Genomic DNA, 21097 nt, shown 5'->3' on the forward strand with positions numbered 1-21097 from the left:
ATTTTTATTTTCAGTTTGAGTCATGAAGTATATATTATTTTTCTTCAGTTTTTGGAATTTTTATCTCAGATAATATCAAAGAGACAGTTTGTTTGCCTTTTCTCTTCCCAGCTTTTCTGCCTCCCTCAGGGGAAGGACAGATTGACCTGAGCAGTGTCCGTAAACGGGGAGATGGGGAGCGAACGTTCTCATGGTTAGTTTGTCTCTGGTTCATTGCTCTGGTGAGCAACTTCTGATCGTAGGTTTGTAAATTCTAGGATCTAACTATAATATGCCCTTGACAAATGTACTCCTGTGGACTCTCCTAGGTGTTTAACTTTTTAACACAAATATCTGATGGCAGTAGAGATGAATGCCTGACTTTGTGAGGACTGGGAAAAGGGGAGACAGGATGTAGCAAGAAGGTGTGTTGATTGCCTAGTTTAGTTAGACAATATCCAGCTTATTTTTCCTTACAAAGTTGTGCTGGGACACACTGCTCTTAAACATGGAGTTGCAGTTTATGCAACACCAAAAAGAGAGTTTGGGTGCCAAAAAGCTGGAAAGAAAACTGCACCTCTTGAGCCACTCAGGAGCCTGGCGTCTCCACATTTGGGTTTTACCATCTCATTAGCAGGTAGCCTGGATTATTTTTGGGACACCCAACATATCTCTATTTATATCTTGCTCGTCAGACAGTAAAATGAAAGTTCTTTTTCGTAGCTCTTTCCTCTGAGTATAACCAGGACCTTAGATCACGGCTTCATATCCACACGCTGCCCTTGAAACCAGCAGGTTAAAAAGCTCGTCTTTCAAATAAATATATCTATCTTTAAAAGTAATAGCTGGCAGAGGCCAATTATTTCATCCATCTCTGTGTGGTATAAATGGGGTAAGCCACACTAATCTGTGGTTTTCAATAATTATCACTTTTTCATTTACAAATAGTTGGATCCTCACTTGTTTTATATTTATGGTAAACCAGAAAGCTGATGTGGTTGACCTTTCTAAATTATATATATCTATAGTAAACCGTATAGTGAAGAACCAATAGGCCCCAACAGTAGAATATATTTCAACTTGTAGTTCATCCCAGGGTGTCAAATTTAAAAACAAAATCTTTCCAATGCAATTTAAGTGATGAAATTATGAAAGGGAAGAATTCGGGCAGGGTTTGCAACAATTCTTTTCAAGTTTACCAGCATAAAGTCCACCACTGCAGATGTCTGCAAAGTTTCCAGTTAAAACTCTTGTACCATTGCAAAGTAAAAATTCTTTTTTCTCCCCAAATCTTTGAATGTCTTTACAAGAATGTAAAGCCAATTGCAGCATCAATTTCTCTATTCTTTTTCTTCTCTGGCAGAACGCAATGCCCTCGAAAAATGATAGTCCCTGAGACCCTGTCAGTTTGCATGCTCTAACACTTTATTATCTAATGATCTAATACGCAACAAGGCAAAGAGGAGGTGCTTATCACCCTGACAAGATGCCTAAGAGAAGTGACTAAATTACTTTATGTACCATTAGCACTAGCTGCCACGGTGAACTCACTGTGAGCGTTTATGCAAATATTCCTGAATACATTCAAGTGGCCTTGTCAGGAAGACGACTGACAAGCAGTTTAAATGCTTTGGTTTTTAAAGGGACAGTTTTATTTCTTTTTCTTTTCCTTTTCCTTCCTCCTCCATAGGAAAACACTGAAGGATTAGGTGATAGTGTGGTTTGCTGATGATTTGGTTATGACTGAGCTCAGCAGCAGCAAAAGATGAAAGATGCAGTATAGAAATAGGGACAAATTATAAGACATGATGTCAAAATTTGCAGGTGGAAGCAGAGACAACCATGATTTCTAAAGCAATGTCCTGCCGTTATTTTAATATGAAATATACATAAATCTCTCTGTGTGTGTATACCTAAAATAGGGCATTATGTAGCAAAACCATTATTAGTGACTGCCTTATGCTGGAAAGGATAGTGCATGGCTGGATTATTTGATCACTTTATTGTGGTACCTGAGGCAGTCAAGGTTTTACAATGTTGTTTTAGCTCGTGACAGTAATGAGTGACTCAGACCATTTGTCTGCAGGTGCAAAACCTCCTACAGTAAAAGAAAAGTAGTTGCTGTGCTGGATACGACAGGTAGATCCTCTTGTCAGCAGTAGGGCACTTAAAGAGCATTTCTTGACAATCCTGTCCATCCTGGGCAATCTGAGAGCACACAGTCACTGCACAACCACAGATTTTCCACTAAGTCCTCAGATTTGAAAGCAAAAATGATTGCTAGGCTGTGTCTTAGTTAATTAGATATTTTCTGTTTAGGTTATTAAAAAAGGAAAGTTTCCCCCACCATATAAACTATTTTGAGAAGATAATCTTTAAAATAAACCTTTGAGATTGACTGCCTTTAAATATCATTGTTATCTAGTCTTACTGTAATAGAACTGTTGAGAATGAATTGAATTTAGCTGTATGCGCTGGGCAATTCCTGAAAGATGCTCAGAAATCTCACTTAGTGACCTGTTTCTTGTGCTGTAAGTACCTTTGCCACAACATTAACCAGTAAAAATTGACAGTGTGGGGAGTCATTAGGAGAATGCCCCTATGAGCTCCATTTTAACCATTTCAACCCTGAATCCCTTCATGTTGCCTGTCTCCATGCTAATTGATGAAATTATCACTACAAGACAGAATACTGACTGAAGTGAAAAATGTCAGCAAGTTGAGAAAACTTAATCTTCAAAATTTGATACATTTTAACCTTAGATGGTACAGGTTCAGGTTCATAATCAAAGTTAGGGACTACTGCATTCACAAACTGACCACCTTTAAATAAAGAAACTTCAAAGTGTGACTTGTTTCATCTATGGGTGGAAGCACCTGTTATAGCTTAGTGCTGCGCTAAGAAGAATGTTTTTGTGATTATATGAGAAATATAAACACACAAGCTTTTTCTGCACTGTATCATTCCATATAGAAAAATGCAGGGGGCTTGATTTATTATTTAGAAGGAAAATATTGAAAAAAAATATTAGGATTCTACCACTCTACTTGAGGGGATCTTGCATGTTATTCTGAGTTACGTTCGCTTTCTAATTTATTTTCTATGAGGGAAGAATACCTTGGGTTGTTGGACATCTCTATGCATACACAAGGGAAAAAATGTGACTTTTAGAACATTGCACAACATGGATAGTAATAACAGTAAGTGAGCCTTGATATACTGAAAGATTGCAAAACTTCAAGCTGGAAATAATTTTCTTTATTTTTGCCAAGTTGTCTTTTTCATATCGGTTCCTTCATAAATGCAGTGACTCATAAATTCAGGCAATTTTTTACATAATGGCTTGTTATATGTTCTTGGAGCTTGACCTCACTGAGTGTGTAATATTAACCTCTTCACTACCCTTTGGTCTTACTGTCTGTTTCACAGAATCATGGAATAGTTGGGGTTGGAAGGGACCTCTGGAGATCATCCAGTCCAATCCCCTGCTAAAGCAGGTTTACCTGGAGTGGGTTGCACAGGATCACATCTAGGCAGGTTTTGAATATCTCCGGAGAGGGAGACTCCTCAACCTCTCCGGGCAGCCTGATCCCATGCTCTGTCTCACTCAAAGCAAAGTTTTTGTCTCATATCCAGATGGAACTTCTAATAGAGATGAGCACACTAGGACTGGATTAGTTCAATATGTCTACTCAGATGGAGTTAGAGCATTTGGCCCTCTGAAGAGACAATACATGGCCAGAAAGTAAAGGTGCTTTACTTGAGAAAATTTGTAGATAAAGATTCCAGTATGATCTCATCAAAATTTTAACTCTGGGACCACTTGAAGTAAGTTGTGAAGACTCTGTCAGGTTATCCACGGGTTGCAAATATTAAGTCAGGGTGTGGTATTTTCCTAAAAAGTATATAGCAGGTTGGGGAGAGGTTAAGGGTTTGAGCAATTCCTCACCTGGGAATTGCTGAGTTATCTGATGGGTGCTGTGCAGGATGTCAGGCTCTGTGATCAAAATGATCTCTTCAGGAATAAAATCATAGGATTCATCAGGTCAGCAAAACATAGCAGAGCTAAGATTTGCACAGCTCCAATTTAGGTAACCAAAACTGAGCTGATTAAATTGAACCCCACTGAATTATACTTATGTCTTTTTTAATCTTCACCAGAGCACAGTCTCTGTCTACAGGCCCGGATCCTGCTTCCTTTTTGGATATTACCAAGAATTGCATAAGAACTGGGTGGGTGGGTAGGTGGAGCCGCCCTTCTCATAGCCAGTCATATCAAACAAAAAGCAGAAAATCTTCTGTTTCTATTTGTCTGGGTCGTAAATTATCCATTAAGGAGAGATACTCAAAAACTTAGAATATCTGGCTGCAGCAATTCTGATCTTTCAAAATTTGTTTTTAGTCTGAGGCTAAATGAAAACAAGATTTAAACAATGAAGGTGGATTTTAAATGACTGATTTAGGCGAGAAGATTCCAGAATTTCAGTTCTGCCATTAGTTCTGCTATTTATGAAGTTGGAAGTTTGAGTTCATGATTTTTTTCATTATTTAAAGATTACTGCATAACATATGTGTACTAACATTGCTGCTGCTATGTTGCAGGAAACTCAGGGAGATACTATTTGAAGTATTCTAGTCATTATTAAAAGGATTTCTTTTACATAATGTCCATAGAAGTACCTCTTGAAAAGTCAAATTCAAATTTGGCTACTCCAATTACCATAGTTAGAAAAGATTCCTGCTTGACAGTCACTTATCAGGGATCTAGTGTCACGTTTAATTGAGAAAGGAAAAAATGCTAAAATGGAACTGGGAGACACTTCAATTTTAAAAAGATAAGGTGTGGGAGTTTCTACCCATGAGCAACTGTCCTTTTTGGTTTTCAAATAAATTATAAAAACAAACAAACAAGCAAAACAAAACCAAAAAAAGACCCACAAAAAACCAACCAAACAAAAAACCCACAAAAAACTCAGCCCTTCCCCCTGAATATCTAAGTGATGTCAAGCTGTGATATGTTGTTACCTTCTATTGTTACGAGGGTGTCATGAATTCATGGAAAAATAGTAGCTGGATGAAGATAAAGAACATTTTGTGAATTTCCCAGAGGAGCTTTCAGAACTCTGCTCCCAAAATTGCAAAAAGAAGAAAATATGGGGAAAACTGCCATTAAATTTTGATACAGATTTGTATAGAAAAAAACCTGTTTTGTTACAGCAGAGAACCCTGTTTTGTTTAAGAGAGAAAAGTTCAGATGGAAATTCTCCAACCACCATAAGAGTTGACTCTCATTTGGAGAGTTAGACCAACCACTTGCTGGAGGTTTGAGGTTTCTCTCCAGACTTCAGAGGATTTGGAATACAGTTATGCAAGCAGAAAAACCTTAGCTACTCCGTTTGGCAGAAACTTCACAGGTGCCAATACAGGAGAACATTCAAATAGTCAATGAATATTCATAGTTACTGAGCATTCATTACATTTCAATTTGCTTTTCTGGCCACTATGTCACTAATACAGTGGCATCATAGGGGAGAAGACTGACATTAGGATTACAGAAATGTTTGAGAGGTATTGCACCATTTGGCAGTGAAGTTTTGCCAGACGTTGTTTTTTCAACCTTCCAAGATGGGCATACCAGGTAATGACAAAACATTCTGTTATTGTGGTATGATTAATATTATTTCTGAACAAATTCCTCTAATTTAGCTTTTTCATTATAGGATATCTTTATTGGTGTTATGTTGGGAAAAGATGTTTTTTTCCACTTCATTCCCCTGCTGATTTGGGCAGAGTGCGAAGGAAAAGAGTTTTGTGAATTGTGGTTTGGAAGTGAAGGCCAAGAACTTGTGATTTTCTGAGAACTCATCTGGATGTTGTAAAATGTCATGAATATCAAAGAATGGTGTTCACAGCCGTTTGCAGGTATCTGGACACTTCCAAATGTTTCATGTTGAGCACCCCAGTATTTAGATACCCCAAAGCAATCAGTGGTTATGAAAGGTCTTTGCTCCCATGAAAATTAGGTCCAAAGCTGCGAATCAACTGAGTGATAACAATCTCAAGATTAAAGTTTTGTTCAGATGAAAATTTTCCACCAAACTGTCATTTAGAATGTTCTGTTTAGAAAACTTCAAAAATATAGAATTCAGTAATTTTTGCACCTCAGGTTGTACATCTTCTCAGTGAGCTGAGAGAAGATCGGTGTAAGCATTCGAGTATCCCTCCTACTGTCCATTGCAGGGGGCCTGCCAAGTGTTTCCCCAGCAAAATGAGTATTTGACAAAGCTCCTCCATATGCAAGGAAATTAGTTAATAGCATAAATCAGGACACTGATGCAGAAAATGGAACCCACCACGGTGGTATGTATGGAGTGGTTTTTCTAATCTGATTTGCCATCTGAAAATTATTAATGTTTAGTAGTAAAGAATAAAAATAAGCTACTAATAATTAATATTGGAATGGAGACAGGCTTTGTGTTTGGCCCAAATCCAGAATACAAGATTTTCAGGAGTGTATGGCATTGCAGAAAGTGTACTTTCATTAAAGCCAGTAGTGCAACTTCATAAAGTGTTTTTTAAAATCTTAGCTCAAACTGTTTGCTGAGCATAACCAGAAAGCTTTGTCACAATTAGTCCTTTCTACTTTCCACCTTCATTCCATGAATTTATAGTTCTCTTTGTGACAAAACAAATCTTTAGAGTGAAAGTGACTGTAATATAAGCAGTGCTGGTTTATGACCTCATTGAGCAAAATGAATAGGCTTAGGAAGTTTATTAAAAAGATCAAGAATAAAGTTTTGTGAAAAACTTACCTAAATTTTAGTGGTTTAAATTTATTTCTCAAAAGTAACTCAAACATTTAGATCTACAAGTTAAGGTACAATGGCCACAGTGAAATGCTTAACAAGATACTGCCCTTCATGAAGTGGATGTTTAGGACTTTTTGAACTTCTGATCCATTCTTGTGAGGCAAGTGGTCAATATTGTGTAGGTATGCCAAATCAACTTTTTTGGAAATTCTTGGACCTAAAGCCAAACTCTCAAAGCACCAAGGTGCCTAAAGCTGCAGGTAGGTGTTTAGTGGGATTTTTAAAACTCTGGCTGCAGAATTTCTATGCCTGTCTGCCCCATACTTTGAAAATTCCATTAGTTGCTTACAGGAACCCCTGGATGGGTGGATACTTCCAAAAATCTAGTCCCAAGTGCTGCAGGAACCTGTATGCTCTTTACTGTACTACCGTTGAAGTGTCTGTTAGCAATGGGAGTGTAAAGATCCAAATTAATTATGTTTGGTTAATACCGTATCATTATGGTTTTGTAGTAGCTTTCTCAGAGGTTCTGTATCTATCCTGTGAAAAAGCAAAGAGTGTTTCCCACAGAGGTCCCTTTTGGGTTGTGAAATGGCAGCAGACGTGCTGGATCTCTCCCCCACTGCTGGAGACTGAATAGACAGCTCGTGTTGCTGCTCCCTGAAAACCCAGGCTTGCATATGGAATCCATAGGTTTGGTGTTACATGACCCATGCCGAGAGGGAAGGCCAGCACTCGGAGGCAAATTGCAGGTCTGACCGCAGCGCTGCTCATCTTTCCAGCTGCAGCTTGTGGGTTTGGTTTGAGGTCACGGCACTTTCCTGCAGGTGAGAGCATTGCTCAACTTCATGGGCTCTTTGAGGAGATGAAGGGAGGGGAAAGAAATATTTCTGACCAGGTTTGGCTCCTGAGGCACCGAAAAGTAAAGTTACTCTGATTAGGGGCCCTTTGGGGAAAATTATTCTTTTCCTGGGATTGCGACCTTGAAGGTGATGCTGAGTGCTGCCTCCTTCTTCAGCCCTGAGCCTGAGCAGAGATGCCTGCTGGAAAGCCCAGAGTCAGGTGTCTGCTCTGTATCAGCTGCCAAATATTTTTTATGAGGTTGCTTCTGGCTACTTCCTCCCTATGATACCGTCTTGCCGAGGTCCCATGGTACTTCCATGAGCCAGCACGGAACTCCCTGGGTCTCCGGGCTTCCAGAGGTGTCTTCCCATTTTTGCTCATTGTATAGCAGAAAGAGGATCCTAATTTAGACAGACTGACTCAGCCAGCCAGAGCCAGAGTCTGATGTTTGACATGCTGCAATGCCTTAGGTAGGTGGTCTGAATACGGCCCTAAATAAATAAATAAAAACCTTGCATGACTTTATCAAAGACATTGAAAGAACAACTTCTCTAAGCGTTTGTAGGCTCAAGTCCAAAGTATTCACTCACATTTTCAGTGTGCTGGTTTTATGTGGTGTCATTGCTGGACAGATACTATGAACTATAAATATAATTTTATGCTTATGTTTTTGCAAGTAAAGCCGAAATGGTTGGGAGGGGGTGCCTGACTTTGCACTCAGAGCAGCACAAAAAACAGAGGAAAAAAACAGTCTGAAAGACCCTGCACAGCAGAGACAAGGGGGTCTCAGTCTCTGCCATGCAATCAGAGCTGCTGCCTGAAATGCAATTCAGGTTATGTCTCCTCCATTGCTGTACTGCTGCCATCACAAGCATGGGCTGAGTGTTATATTGCATTGCTGAATCTATTATTATTATTATTGTTGTTATTATTAATTATTATTTTAATTTTTTTCTTTTTCTTATCCACCTTTTCCATCCCAGGTAGTCATTAGTTTGCAGTGTATTTCTGGCCAGGACAGAAATTTAGTTAAACCTTCTGATCACTGGGATGCTTTTCCTACAGAAGAGCCAGATTTTCTACCTTTTCCCTTGGCCCAGGGCCTGGAAACCCGAGGCCGTGCATCGGACCTCGGTCTCTCTGTTGGCAGCTCTGTGTAACCTGTCACAGAGACAGCCTAAGCACAATTTTTTGCACATGATGAATATGGATCTTTGCTGCATCTGGCAGGCTGCAACAATGAATGCAGAAGAGTGTCATTAATAGATAATAAAAGCAGAAAGCAACATTAATGGGAATAAGCTTTTCTTTTACTGGGACTGATTATTACTTTTTTGTTCTTGGGCTGTGACTAGATTGAGCTGCAAATAACAACTACCAGTGCTGTGTGCATGCATGTGTTTTGTTGTTGGCTGGTTTTTAATCTGAAATATTTAACCATGACATCTTCAAAGTGCAATTGTGTCATACATCCTCATACACTAATAGATTTCAAAGATGAAGAGCCTTCCTGCTTTATGTTTAGTCATGCCTTCATCTATAAATTTATGGGAGTATTATAGTTTAATGAATTGAACAAGTCCCAGAACAACAACAAAAATGCTCTTTTGTTTGAATTTAGATATAGCACACTTTGTTCTTCAAAAGAATAATAAAACCAATATGTTTCTTTAGTGGTAAACTTCAGGGTAACTTCATCTCACATTACTAATCAAGTACTCAAGGATATGTGTGTGCACATATACATATGTGTGTGTGTGTGTGTGGTAAATAGGGGCTTTCAGTCATGGTGTTAGACATAGGCTGAACATTCGTATTCTGATAGCGATAGGCAAACCTCCGAGAACAGATGGAGCAGAGTTCAGCACAAAGGTTTAATCCTATCAGGATGATTCCTGTATGGCCATCTGGATAATCCGGTGCACAAATTCAGTGCCTGTTAAAAGTACAACGTAGGCCAAGATTAGCGTCACAGATTTTCCACTAGACTTGTTCATATTTGACTTTATGATTCTCAGACTCCAGAAAATTGCATTAGAGAGCCTGTGATTTGTGAGAGAAATCAGATGAGGAATAAGAACTCTTAGGATACTTGAATTTCCCTTGAAGAAAGTGGATTACAGGCACTCCCTGTCCCTGGCAGGACTGCTTTGTGTTTCTGTGCGGGTTGTTCTGTTTCTGAAAGACGATTACTGTGAGCTCTCTGTTGTGGGCAGACTTTCTCAATTCTGCTGAACAAAGAGACCTCAGCTAAAAATTAATTTTAGTTGGATCATGTTTTTATCAGGAAAATACATTTTTTGTTTGCTCTAGAATTCATCTCAGGTGAATTTCTGATTGTTGTACTGTATGACATAACAGGAGTTTTAACTTATTTTGGGGGAGCAGAGTTCTGAGTTTTATTTTGTGATAGTGAAAGATTCCATTAAATTTTAATTGATACTAATATTTAGTTTGGCAGTGAGAATTTAGATTTTGATTGAAGTCTATGTTTCATCTAAAATAGTTTATGTATATCATCAACTAAACCTTGCCAATGTGGCCATAACACACCAGTGTACATCAGAGCATCAGGGCTCACCCCTGTTGTACTCTGGATGCTGAGTTGTGTACACCTTACAGAGAGGAGGTGCTGTGGCCAAGGTGCTTTTATCTAGTCCCATGTTCTAACTCTAGAGACATTTGCTGTGGGAGATTTATTGTTTTAAGATACTGATGGAAAATAAAAGAGAGAAAACAAGACTAGAGTGAGGGTAAAACAAACCTGGAATTCAGAAATTGCATCCACCTGCCCTTCTGTTAGGTTGTGATTCAACAAAACAGTAAACCACAGGGTTAACATTCAGCAAATGGCTGGTTCCATCCTATAAAATGCTTTGTTGGATCCTGAAGGACCAGTCAGGAAAATTAAGTATTATTTGGAGTATGTGAGCTATGCAGAGATGTTTGTTTTGACAAACTTTTAGGGTTGATTCATATTGCACATTTTGGGCTTCCATTCGCAAGGTTGCCTTTATCCTCACACAGAAATTGCATCAGTGCAACTATTTTTAAACTTTAGTGCACTTAACCAGATGCAGTCTCCTTTCTGGACATACCTATTGTTTTTTAATGGTCATATTTGCTTAGTTGGGCTCTGTAACTTCATCAGCGGAAGTTAAATCAGTGGGAAGCCACTGAAATTGAAATGGGGGAAACATAAAGGATTTTTTTCACTGTTTTACTAACAAAACTTTTAAAGTCCATGTTCAGATACAACGGTGCAATCCCATGCGTGTGTCACACCTTTGTCCCCTGCATGGTATTGCCTTTGGCTTTGCCTTATCATTCCTGTGCCTTTGCAAGTAACACCATGGGCTGAAGGAAGGAGTGAAGAAATAGAAGTGCAATAACTTGGGGGCTCATGGGAAAGCATTTGTCTTGCTTAGGTTTAAAATAAGTCTGTGCATCCCTGAGGGAGGAGAGCAGTCACTGGTTTGGTGTTGGGATCTCAGCAAATGTGGCCCCATTTGTGGAAGTGCTGCCAACATTTCTTAGGCCCTATCCAATATTCTTGGATGTGCTGTTTTATCTCCCAGTCCAGTGCATGTCCCTGTGAACCCAAGCTGCTCAAGAGAACAGAGACTGTGGCAGTGCTGGAGCTGAGAGGCTGCACTGGTTTAGGCAGGGAGCAATGTTTGGCCAAGGCCACCCACAACAGTTTCTTCATGGCTGACTCAAAATGGAAGTCCTCCAATTCTGGGGCGAAAATAATGAATGCAAAAATCATAGCTCAAAACCTGCACAAAATTTCCTGGGAACGAAAAAGCAGAGCAGTGTGTCAAAAAAAATTCACAATAAAATTGTTAGGCTTCTTGAAATGTATATATATATTTAGAGAGAGACTGCATATGTATTTTTTCAAGAATAATAATACCTGTGCTGTTTTTATATATTAATGTTTTTGGCTGAGCCTATATATTTAATTTAACAGAATTTTAACTGGTTTTGCAACATTTCATTTTTCTTGGGGAATTTATTATTTGCCAGACAAACATGACAGACCTCTCTTTGAAGGTCAAGTTTTACTGACTTGCAGGAAGATATTAAGGATACTAGCTGTTTTATTAATTTTTGGAAAGCTGGAGGTAGCTCTAAAAGTAGAACAAAACAAAACAAAAAAAAAAAGAAGCAAAAAAACTCCCAACACTTCCTCTGTGATGTGAAAGGGTTTAAGAGAATGAATGATAATGCATTTCTTGTAATCATATAGAGATAACTAAATCAATATTTTATGGAAACATTTTAAGTAAAATACACAGCAGAGATTTTTTGTAACAGGTCTCCCATTATTCTGGATTGCCTCCTTTTTCCATGCAGTCATTTTTTAGGCACTGATCAACAACTGAGAGCTTTGGAAATCATTAAGGAAAGAGAAACACAGAGGACTCCATAAAATGTAACTTTGCTGGCTGAGGCATCAGCAAGGATAAAAGAGAAACATTGGCTTAAGTATTGATTGTAGGTGGAATATTATCCCAGGTAATTTACATTTTCAATTCCCATTAATGGGAACTGAGCATCCAAAATGTTAGGCAGAAAATTCACAGCCAAGACCTTTAATTTCACTATTGGAAAACAGAAACAAAGGCAACCTTCCCTCCCTTCCCCCAACCTGGAGGGCTTGCACGGCGCGTATATTTTTGGTTCAGTGATTTCACCCGGTGCAGATGTCATGAAGAACCAGGAGGAGGTTGCCATTTTTGGCAGGGTGTTGTAATCTTTAAAGCCTGCACATGCTAAGTCCCAAATATCAAGATGCCGTAAAGGAGAGAGCTGGGAAGGGGCAGCAGGGCATCACATCCTCGTGCCTGTGTCACATAAAGCTGCGTGAGTTATCTGCTCGAGAGGGAAACCTCTGTTACCCTGTTTCCTGCACAGCAGCTGCTTATTGTCAGGAGAGAATAGGAGAGAGAGCCGGCTGCGATACGTGAAAGGAAAGCAGGAAGATCATCACTTTAGTAAGATAAACAGCAAACACATTGTTTAGCTTAAGAGTGAAGATTTAATGCTCTGGTACAATATGTAAAAACTCTGCCCGTTCCCTTTCCCTGAAGTGTCCATGACTGACCCTTTGGGCTGGTCCTGCAGGCTGTGCCCATGCAAGCTGGTCTCACAAACTTTGGCTGCTTTCTGCTTGTGCTGGATACAGCTCCAAGAATGCCTCCACATACCAGGCTGGAGTGGCACCTCTGCCTGGGCACCAAACTTTTTAGGGTTCACCTTTTCAGCATGCTCAGATTAGGTGAGCAGATTGTGGCAATTTTGCTTCTCAGGAATGAGAACATTATTTTGGGAAAAATAAAATAAAGCCCCACAAACTCCAAACAATCCTTCCCCTCAACAGAACAGCCCAGCTCAACACCCCCCCCCCCCCCCCCCAAAATATTTGGTTCATTGTCTCAAACTAGCAAATTTTGGAAAAATGATAATTTTCAGTTCTGAAAAAAACCCCACATTTTTCCCATGTTAAAATTGATCTATTAAAGTGCTTAATGTTGAAGATCCACAAAACCAGTGATGAATGGAATAACCCTTCTCTCCTCCTGTGTAACACCTATGTAAATTTATAATTCAAAAAAAGGAAGAAATAATGTTTTTGTTCCCTTCTAAAGAACTAAAATTGCTGATCAAAAGAGGCCTTGAGCATTCCAACAAGTGCTGCACAGCTTCACCTCCAGAGTGCTGTGGGAAAAGAATTTAGGTTCAGACCATTCCTGGGCACTGCCTTGCTCAGTGACAAACCCTACATGTTTTCAATAGCTGTGAGGTACCTGAGGGAAGATCTACACCAGATGATATAAAAATGCTGTAGATATCCCAGAGTTAGCACTGAGCTGTTGCTATGTTTGACTGTCTCCAGCACTGAGTAGCCACAGCACTCAGTTCCTGAGGTCGGTGTGTTGTCCTTGGTGTGTTGGTTCTGCTGCTGCCGGTTCCTGTGTCAGGTGTGTCTTGTGTGAGCCCTGCATTGCACAGGGTGGTCCACATGTAACCTCAGTTTGTTTTGAAATGGGAAGCCCCAGCTCCATATACACTGCACAGCTCTTGGCAGCTTTGCATAGGGCACTGCCCAGCTATCTTAAAAAATTGAGCTCCTTATTCTCGAACTTCTTCAGCTGGGTTGTTAAGCACTGACTTGAGTGGTTTGTTGAATCACAACTTCAGTAAGTGACGGTTTTGAGTGCTTAAAACTGATTTGTGTTGATATCTGAAAAGCAGTAGTTTGGTGAAAGCATTTAACAGGTTGCAGGATCAGACCCATAAACTGTGGGTTAATCTGTGGCTCATTTATTTATTTAGCTGGGAATTAGGTTTTACCCAAGGAAAAAAAGGAAAATTAAATTAAACTCCAGATATTTTCAGTACTTCCTCTAAGATGAGACATAAATTCCCTGTTCCTCTTAATTTCCAGTTTAAACTGCCTTTATGCAACTCTCCTTGCGTGTCACAATACTCTTAAAGAGAAGAAAAATAAAAGCATGTGCCCCATCATTTAAACTCCTGTTGTGATGCAGCAACTGTTGTCAGAGCCTCATCTGTGGAATAATAGAGGATGAAACCACACTTCATGATAAAAACTGCAGGCGAGGTCATTCTTACAGTCACCAGCACAAACTGGATATTAATCATAGAGCAAATACATTTCAGAAGCTAAATAAGAGCAGTCCCAGAGCCCTGCTGATAGCTGTGCATCCCACTAATTCACCTCAGTGAACATTTACCTCTAAGCTCAATTAACCCTTATTCCAAGGCCACCCATAAACTTTGTGGTAAATATGCTTTTTTTCCCCTCTGGCCTCTGTTTTCTATCAGTGGAACAGATCATTTCTGTTGGAGGATAAGAAGCTATCTCTGTTTAGAAATGCAGGTCCCTAATTAAGAGTATGAAATGTCCACTGTGTGTTTATGAGGGACTGGAATTGGTAGATTATTGATTCTGTAAATTCAGATGCTCCTGAGGGTGCCTGCTATTTCTTCTGTCATCAGGTGTTATTTGAGGTGGGTGGAAATGCTCGGGAGACAGGTGGGTGGGGGTGTAGGGGAGAGCAATTTCCTGGTGCAATTGCCTGCACACAAAGTTGGTTGTTAAACATGTACAAGAAGCTAAGAGGAGACATCATTGCTGTTGTTTAGTTATTATTATTATTGTTATTAGTATTATTAGTACTGTTATTATTCTCCCTGCCAAGCATTGTTCAGAGGCAAATTGGAAATGTGGTAATTAGGCCCTGACTGGTAGTGTAGTACTCGTGTCCTGAGCCAAAGTTCAACGCCCTGAAATGAAATTTAAACCAATTAATCTGTTAGATTTTTATCGCTTGTCCGTGTTTTCTCAGCAATTCCCTCAGCACGTGGCCTTTGATCAACTCTCATACAAAAGCTAAAATGTGTGCCTGCTGCTAGCAAGATGGGGCTGACATTAACATGGCACTCATAAAACAATCAGAGCAGTGAAGCCCTCAAACAGACAGGGCATAGTAATATTTAATAAAAGCGCACACATAATCTTCAGAATTAGCATTTTGTGCCTTGCAGTACCTTTGGGAGAAGAGCTTTTATTTGTGGAGTGATCATTATTATAACAAAGAAGAGCTACCTAATAATTTCCACTTTAACTCTGCAATATGCCATGAGCATTTCTGAACCATTATGCTAAACTGTGGTGGGGTAATCATTTTATTGTCACAGTTTGAAGGAAGAAAAATCCCCTGTATATCAGTAGCTGGGAGTTGCAGGAACACAGGAACCGACACACACAGCACACAACAAAAAACTTTCGGTTTTGCTCCCTGTGTGCTGCAGCTGGCACCTGCCATCCTTTGCATGGGAGGTGACAAGATTTTAACAATGTGTGTTCTGAGAAAAGATGAAGATTTCATAAGAACCTCATTTCCCTTGAGGTCATTAAGGACTTTGCACATAAATCCTTAACATTTATCGATAGAGACCTTAGCTTTGAAGTCGGTGGCAAAATTCCCTTTGGCTTCAATAAGTTTGGGATTGCAGTGCCTCCCTCTGACACCTCTATCTGTGAGCTCGACCTGCAGGAGCAGCACAATGAAACATGTCAGATGTGAGCACTGATTTGCCTTGATATTATGCAAAGAAGGAGGGCAGCTCATTAAGACTCAGCTGCTGGGCCATTTCAGCAGGTGGAGGATGTGACCACATCACCTTCAGCAAGGAGCTGCAAGGTCTGTGCCTGCAGTTGGAGGGTGATATTTAGTTTTTCCTCAGCCCCACAACTGTTCTGAAAAGATGCAGTGAACATAATGCTCTCACACTAGAAAGTCTGAAAATCTTGTCTGAGAGTTGGGTTACAAAACTCTTTTTGTTCTGACTGTAGTGGGCTTCCAGTTTTTCATTTAAGATAAAAAGTTTATATGTGTAGGGGTGTGTAATTATTCTTTTTTTGGTTATAATTGTTCTCTAGACTTAAAGTCTGTTCATGTTATCAATTTTGTACATGTCAGTGCCTTTATTGGAACTGGTCTAAGGTCCTTCACTGCGTTTTTCTATCAGTGAAGCTTCAGACTTTGACTAAAATATCTTTTTCTACAGGAAAAACTAAATTTTATGTAACTTATTTCTATTTGTTTTAAAAACACCATTTTAGAAATGATGCTTTGGTGTTACAGAAGGGCATGAGAAGTGATAATATTTTGAAACAAAACATTTTGTTTTTCTTGGAAATATTGAAGAGTGTTTTAGTTAATTTCAGATAGAGATTCTGGAACTTTGCATTCTGGAAAGAAAAAAAAGTTCTGTATTTTGGTTTCTCCTCTGACCAAAACAAAATGTAGAAAAAGGTCTCCAAGTGAAAAGATTATTCTGCCTAGTTCTGTTTTTCTAAGGTTGCACAGAAGTAAACACCTTCCAGACAGCACTTTGGAAGTTGCCAAATGATTAACAGAAGAAGTATGAAGAGCTGAGGGCCTGAACTGGCCAGACATTTGTACCAGGGGCATAAATAGAGCTGAGGTCATTGCCTTGCCCCCCTCCCAGTGTTACCTGTGGTGATGCTGCAAATGGGACCCAATTCTTCCATCCTCCTTAGTTCTCCAAGCAAAGGGCCTGGGAAGGGTAAAGTTTTAGTAAGATTAATGTCCTGAATGACACTGGTTGTTGCAAACATGTCATTGTATAAACATATTTTGTGCCTTCAAAAACAGGTAGCAGTCTGGATGCCTCCCTCAGCACGTCTCCTCAGGCTTCCTTGGGATGCAGCCCTTGAGTGTCATATCCCTGGCAGGGCAGCACCTTCCTGCAGCCCTTCCAATCTGTGTAGACACTTGCATTGTAAAATAAGAGAAGCTGTTTGGGGAAAGTTGGGAGGTCCCACTGGTTTTTGTGATATGGGAAAATAATGCCCTGAAATCTTTTGGGAATGCACAGTGCTCTCACTCCGTCTCATTCTGTGCCTGCAAAGGGTACCATCCTGCCCTGCTTTTTAAACCACCAAGTCCTGCCTTTTCATCGTCAGGGGAGATGTCCTGGGCTATTGCCAGCAGTGTTCATGAGGCACTGATTCAGCACAATTTCTACATATTTAAATGAGATTACACGTGTGATTGGTCACATTGACTTTGTGGGCGAGAGTGTCCCAGTGAACAACTCACAGCCCCAGTTCAGCTCAGAGACCTGTGTCTGCCAAAGTCCCCCCAGCTGCCATGGATGAGACTTGGCATGTATTTGATAGGAAGCAAATACATGTATAAAGTATCAGAATCAAATACATGAGGAGAACAGACAGTGCAGCACCTTGTACCCCTGAGTGCAATGCAGGTACTGCAAAGAACATCACAAGGTAAATACAAGAACTTTAGTGGGGACCTGTAACTGCACAGTGGTGTCTTGCTTTTATTTTAAAGATGAATTGAATTACGATTTTGAATCGTAGAATCATTTACTTTGGAAAAAAACCTCTAAGATCAATGAGTCCAACTGTAAACCCAGCACTGCCAAGCCCATCACTAAACCATGTCCCCAAGTGCCACATATACACAGCTTTTAAATACCCCCAGGGATGGTGACTAAACCTCTTCTCTGGGCAGCCTCTTCCAGTGTTTGACAACCCTTTCAGCAAAGCCTGCATATGTTTTCTGTTAATGGCTTATGGTCTCAAATAGTTTTTATTCACTGGTATTTAGGAAAAAAATGTTGCTTGTAGTCTTTAAGAAAAGTAGCTCATTCTCTGACACATGGGAAACTGATTATCTTTGGGTTTTATTGTGGGGGGTTGTGTCCACAATCAACTGGGAATACTGGAAAGGGTGTAATTTGGAAGTGATTTTAATTTTTATTTATGAAAAAGTTTGATCCTATGAAAGGGCTAGATGGCATTTTGAAAAGCTGCTTTCACTGTAAATCTGTTGCTGTGAGCTTGGCTAAAGGGAAAGCATTTGCTTTTGGACACTGCAATGGTTTTTATACACAGTTTTATGCAAGTAACTTGAATCCAAATTAAACATATTGAAGTTACTTCTGTGCGTGCGCTACATTTTCATGACGATAATGTTGGGATGTTTCTTTTGTTAGCTCATGTAAAAGTTAATGGCTGTGCTCTGCTGAGTTTGGGGTAGGGTAATGATTTTTTTCTGCCTGTTTGTGTTTTTCACTGGAGCTGGCATCCCCATCAGCTTAAGTAGTGGAAAAGTCTGTGCCTGACACTTACAACCTTTTGTAGGTAGGGACAGGGTCTGTTTGCTCCCCATAGGTGCCTGCCATCCCCAGTGCTGTGAGTGCAGCAGCGTCCACAGAAACACTCACTGCTCAGGGTGACTCAACGGCTCCCTTTCCAGCTCCCTCCTGCTTCTCAGCTCCATGCCCACCCGCCCTGCCCAGGGGCTGGGAGGAAGGAGCTTCTCAGCAGCCACACTGACTCTTGCAATTAGCTCCAACCAACCAGAACTTCACTAAATAATCATAAAGATGCACAGGGTCTCTTTAGCACTTTATGTCTGGAGCATTTTAAATTAGGCTTCTGTGAATGAGTTAATTTTCTGTCTTTACAATTAGAAGAATTTAGGACAGGGGCTGTGCCTCATTAAGTAATTCACCACACAGCCACATTAGGTAACTCATGGGTGCAAGGGTGTTATCCTGCATGGTGCTAACATGTGGGTGGCTTTCACACTCTTATCTTTATAGTAAATCCTTACTAGGATGAAGTACCTGAGTGCTCTTCCTTCAGAACATCATCAAATACTCCAAGTCACAAACCAAATTAGCAGCTCAGCCAGCCTTCCCACCAAGTAGCAATTCACAGCCAAGTGCCAGCAACCCTAAAAGGAGAGGTATATATGCATACATATATATATACATACATATATTTTCAGCTAATTTTCTGCTGGTTGACACTGCAGACTCAGAATAGGCAATGGCAGCCGTTCATGAGTTTGCAGTACAGCAGCCTCTTCTCTCTGCTGAGGCCTGGGTTCATACCTAAAGAAAAGAATCTTTCTTTCCAATGCTGATGTTGACTGGTGGGGTTAGGCTGCTCCTTGAACCTGTTTTTCATGACTAATAAAATTACTGCAGTACCCACTTTACTTAAATGTTACCTAATGGTGTGGTGTGATATTCTCATCTCATGCTGGATGAGCAAGGAGAAGTTAGTGGTGTTTGGGGTGGAGTGGCTTCTTTCCATCAACCGATATGACCACCATGAGACTTCACAGCAAAAAGTTATCCAGGGCTTTTTGCTTAACTCAAGTTATGCTATTCCTGTTGCTTTAGGACAATTAAATTCTGAGTTACCCCATTACTGCAGAGAAGGAGAATCAGTGTGTGAGTGTTTATGTTGCCCTAGCCCACCAATATTTGAGCTGAGCCTGCTTCTGCTTACATCATCTTAAACCAGAAGTTCTTACTCCAAGATTTAAGGTGACTACTTTGAGCAGTGCCTCTCATTTATCCCGTAGATGCAACGCAACTGGAATGACTGGATGGCAGGGCCATGGGGTTTGGTTTGGGGTTTTTTTGTAGCAGCCAAAGCATTAATCAGGGCAGGATGCTTTAATACTCCAACAACCTGGATCTCATTGCAGAACAGTTAAAGAAATGCTGAGGGTTACACCCTTTATTATTTAGCCAGTATTTTCCACAATATTTATGGGAGTTTCCTCGATGAATTTGGGTTCTGATAGATAACAAGACTTACCAGTGATTGTTTTATTAACTCAGGTCATGCACATTTCATAAAAAATAAAAAAAGGGATTTGTCCTGATTTCCAATTGGTCTCTGCCCATCATGCTGTGATTTTTTTTTGTTAATGTAGGATTAAAAAAATTTCTTTTCAATGCAGATAATAAAACCAAACAGAAATTAATTGAGGAAAAAAAAATGCTTCCAAAGATATAGTTTGAGGTCATGCACATGTACTAGAAAGAACATGATTGCTGAAATCTTTTTGTTAGTAAGGGGGGAAATGAAAGCTCCTTTTATTTTATTTTTCTCACGTCTTCTATCATTAAAATCCGGTTCTAACAGCAGAATACTTCTCTTTTTCATGTGTGTTGAAAAGCAGCTACACCATGTATCAAAGCCATCAGTCCAAGTGAAGGATGGACTACAGGAGGTGCCACTGTCATCATCATAGGAGACAATTTCTTTGATGGGTTACAGGTCATATTCGGCACCATGCTGGTTTGGAGTGAGGTAGGTGTTGTCTGAACGGTAATGTCTAATAGCTTTGTCTCGCTTATAGCCAGCCTGTCCTTTCTCTATGCCACATGCTAAATCAGCAACAAATGTTGAGACATGAATCCTTTCCTCATTCAGGTTTATGAAAATAATTAGTCAAATTTACCTGTGGCAGAAATCCATTATAGCCAAGGGATTTGCATCTCCTCTCACTGGCCCAGAATTTAGCTCAGTGGATTTTATTACAAGAAAAGGGAAGGATAAATGCCTACGTGAATAATTCTGCATTTAACACTACAATAGCTAAGGGCCCACAGGAAACAAACATTTAGGTGATCCTGCTTTCCAGGGAAATTGGCTGCTTGCAGCTACAGCTCAATGAGGTGGAGATTGCAGAAATACAGCACCTCTGAACAGCACATCCTTAAAGTGTGGATGCTTGATCATAATTGCAACCAAATACACTGTATTGTATCCACAGTGGACTCATCATATTTAGCAGGGGCCCCCGTGGTTTTCACAGTAATCTTTTTTTTGTTTCTTACCCACTTTTTGCTGTTGCTATTTTTTTCCAGTTCCTTTAATCCTCTCTTCTCCCTGCACATAATTAATCATGGGTTCTGGTATTCCCCAAAAGCCTGTGAAAAGTTAAAACCCAGGCAGCTTTGCCTGAGCGGCCACATCCAGTGTGCAGGGCCACAGAAGCCGTGGCAGAGCTCCCCATGGGCACAGGGAGGCAGCTCCAAGGAAAGGTTTACCTTTTGCATTTGTGGCTCT

At 40.1% G+C, this 21097-nt stretch overlaps 1 protein-coding gene across 8 annotated transcripts in view; it reads left to right on the forward strand.

Annotated features, from left to right (window-relative positions):
* EBF1 (EBF transcription factor 1) overlaps window positions 1–21097 on the forward strand; it is a 273326-nt gene that overhangs the window by 182853 nt on the left and 69376 nt on the right. For 4 of the 8 annotated variants that reach the window (XM_027643601.1, XM_027643594.1, XM_027643596.1 and 1 more), the window contains exon 9: window positions 20202–20335. In XM_027643601.1, the coding sequence (XP_027499402.1) occupies window positions 20202–20335 (134 nt within the window). The remainder of the gene's footprint in view (window positions 1–20201; window positions 20336–21097) is intronic. The other 4 variants (XM_027643602.1, XM_027643595.1, XM_027643597.1 and 1 more) reach the window with 1 other exon arrangement.

Source organism: Corapipo altera, unplaced genomic scaffold (genome assembly GCF_003945725.1).
Source record: "Corapipo altera isolate COAL_440 unplaced genomic scaffold, ASM394572v1 75, whole genome shotgun sequence".
Classification (NCBI taxonomy): Eukaryota; Metazoa; Chordata; class Aves; order Passeriformes; family Pipridae; genus Corapipo; species Corapipo altera.